At 50.9% G+C, this 3,120-nt stretch overlaps 1 protein-coding gene across 1 annotated transcript; it reads right to left on the bottom strand.

Moving 5' to 3' along the window:
- Window positions 1-3: 3 nt before the first annotated feature.
- On the bottom strand, window positions 4-3,112 carry LOC102869997 (ER lumen protein retaining receptor 2-like; the record flags this gene model as incomplete). The annotated part of the gene is made up of 3 exons (XM_006903524.1): window positions 4-93; window positions 623-781; window positions 3,026-3,112. Coding segments are annotated over 3 exons (336 nt in total), but the record flags the coding sequence as incomplete, so codon positions are not given.
- Between the last annotated feature and the right edge of the window lie 8 nt (window positions 3,113-3,120).

Raw genomic sequence — 3,120 nt, 5'->3', positions numbered from 1 at the left:
GGTGATGGTCTCCGCCTCGCCGGTCTTGCTGATCATGAAGAGCTGAGGCAGGATGGCCACGGACTCCAGGTAGATGGAGAAGGTCCAGAGAATCTGGAAGGCAGTGAGGCCCGTCAGCGCGCATGCCCACGGCAGGCACAGCTCACCAGCGGAGGGTGTCCCAGCAGTGAGGGCTTCAATAGTCACAGGAATGTCAACATGTATGCAGAGTGGGCACTACCAAGGACAAGCTGGGACCCTGGGCACCTTCCCGCATCCCATTCCCGTCTCTCTAGTTGTCTACAAACCTGCGTGGGGGCAATTTCTCTTGGACAAGTCCATCCCACCATGAACCCTGCTTCCTGCTAGGCTGGACCCTGATCACGAGGCTCCTTCCCCCTTCACTGCTCTGCCCCTCACACGCCACCGCCAGCTCTCCTTCCCGGAAGATATAAATGTTCTCAAGGCTTTTCCTCCTCTAAACAATGAGGGCGTTAACAAGATGCAAAGGGTTAAGGAGATGGAGCTGTAACCATGCAAACTCTGCCCACCATGTATTTTATTTTATTCATGCTGAACAGAGGAACCAGCAAGCCCGTCTCCCCTGGACCAGACCTGACTGTGGAAGAGCTTCACCACCCACCTCCAGAGGTGAGAAGTCATGATTGACCAGGAACGAGAGGCCTCCCACGGGGACCACTAGAAACTCCACCCGGAAGGTGTCGTGATTGCCATCATAGGTGGCCTTGAACTTCATGTAGATCAGGTACACGGTCGCATAGGAGCAGGCAATGTAGATGAGCTGGGAGCCAAGAGAAAACAGCATGTCAGTGCGGCAAGGTGTGTGTGACTTGCTTTATTGAACCGGCAGCATCTCTGAGGTCTCCAGGAGCAAATGCACGGATGAAAAAGCATACAGTCTACACACACAAACAACCTAAGGACTCTCACAGACATGCAGCCAGGGCTCCCTGTGGCCCGAGGTCACTCCAGAGCACCCCCCCCACAGACACCCAGCCAGGGCACACAGTGGCCGAAGGTCACTCCAGAGCACCCAGCAGGGGCTTAGCTGAGGTCAGGGGTCCATTCCCTGGGAAAACCAGCTGCCTCTCCCCCTCCCCAAGGCTTGGCACTTACAGTAAAGGCACAAGTGCAGAAAACTCTGCTCCCGCTGCCCGCATCCTGACACTCTGTACCTGGACATGCAAAGCCCTGAAGAGGAGGCTTCTTGAGGGGGGAAGAGGGCGGCCTGCTCATACCCCCTAAAAGCTGCAGTTTAACCTGGTTAGGTGACATGCAGAGGGCCCAACCATTTCTCGATCACCAGGCTCCCATCACTTACTTAAGGAGCGCTGGTGGTGCTATGATTAAAACAGTCAGCTGCTAATCAAAAGGTTGGTGGCCTGAACTCATCAGCTGCTCAATGGGAGAAAAGTGGCAATCTGTTCCTATAAAGACTGAAAACTCAGGAAACCCTATAGGGAGTTCTCCTGTCCCAATGGATCACTATGAGTCAGAATCGACTTGATGGTTATGGGTCTGGGTTTGGTATCACCCCCTCATGAATGATGGTTCAGTGGTAAGGAATTGTGCTGTCTGTCAACCCAAAGGCAAGTGGTTCGAATCCACCAGCAGCTCTGCAGGAGAAAAATGTGACAACTTTTGAAAACCCGCTGAGGGTCAGCTACGAGTCCGTTACAAGTGCCCGGTACTCACACCACCACATCTGCTTTCTAGGAATGGCCATGACTTCCAACATGGCTGCATCCACCTGGACCCGTGCTTACAGGACTGTTTTACAGACAGTGCAGGGTGGGTGGTTTCAGCTCCAGCATCTTCCTTCGGAGTGCCAACAAGCCAAGTGCCTAGAATAACACTGGGCACACAGCTCCTCCCTAACTGTTCATAGCATGAATTACTGAAAGAAATCAGATTCCAGTGACAGTCCCAAGAGTCCCGTCTGTCTGTCCAGAAGCCCATCTGCCACTGCCCCCACTCCTGGCCATGAGCTCCATCTAGCCTCTGCCTCCCTGCTCCCCGTGAGGTCTATGTACTGAGGGACACTGGCTGAGGGGGACTTCCATGGCCACGAGGGCTCTGACTGCCAGTTCACTGCCACCCAGTGGGGGGGCGTACGCCCAGTGCTGTCCAGCTGCCCGCTGGTGTGCACAGGTGCCGTATTTGATTCACAGGTTTATTTTAATATGCGTTAGAAGAGGTAGAAAAACTGTCCCGGAAACTAACACTTAAAGAAAAAACAATCCTGCTGCTGTCAGGCGTACCCCAACTACAGCAGCCCTGTAGGAGAGAGCAGAGGAGCCCCTTAGGGCTTCCCAGGCTGTAACTCTTGTAGACTGCCACACCGTGCTCCCACGGAGTCACTAGGAGGTTCAAACTGCCGACCTTTCAGTTAGTAGCCTAGCGTTTTAACCACTGCACCATCACAGCTCCTACAGCAATGCTTAGGACACATTCAAAGGTTTTTTAAGTTGGAACTGTGTTATTAGGTAAATTCTAGTACTGAGCATGGCACAGCAGTACGAGGGGTACATACAGCAGAGACTGGAAAACTGACCCAGTGGGGAGAAAAGAGAGAAGCCAAAGAACAGGGAAGACGCCTCACCTCAGAGCCATGTTAAGGACCCACCTGCTAGGCTTCCCTGAGGCGCCTGTAAGTTCCTAGGGCCAAAAAACATAACCACCACCCGACTTTCTTACAGAACTATGAAGAGCTTTAATGGACTCAAGGAATTTAGGATTAAAACCCCTCTAATCTCAAATTATTCTTAAAATTATTTTAAATTTAAAATAATATAAAATTACTTTTTAATTACTAGATGGCCAAGGAAACAAAAAATATGCTTACTGGCAACTATTTCTCCTCAGTTAAATGTGCAAGGTGATCTGAGGGTTCTCAAGGAAGAAATGGCAGAATTAGGCATTATTCTTAGGGAACTTTCATCATATAACACAGCTAACACCAATAACATGTCCTTAGACCTGTGACCTACAGATAAAATCCCCCTAGTTGTCTGTCATACTGTACCTTCATGGATGTGTTATACAATGAGATAAAAGAAGTAAAAAGGTCCAGGTATCGTGTCGTGAAGACCAGTGCAAACAGAAGCTGGCTTTTCCCGG

The sequence above is a fragment of the Elephantulus edwardii genome, unplaced genomic scaffold (genome assembly GCF_000299155.1).
Source record: "Elephantulus edwardii isolate Elephantulus edwardi_28Jun2011 unplaced genomic scaffold, EleEdw1.0 scaffold04502, whole genome shotgun sequence".
NCBI lineage: Eukaryota > Metazoa > Chordata > Mammalia > Macroscelidea > Macroscelididae > Elephantulus > Elephantulus edwardii.
Note: the sequence above shows the minus strand (reverse complement) of the source record. Positions and strands in the feature narration are given on the sequence as shown.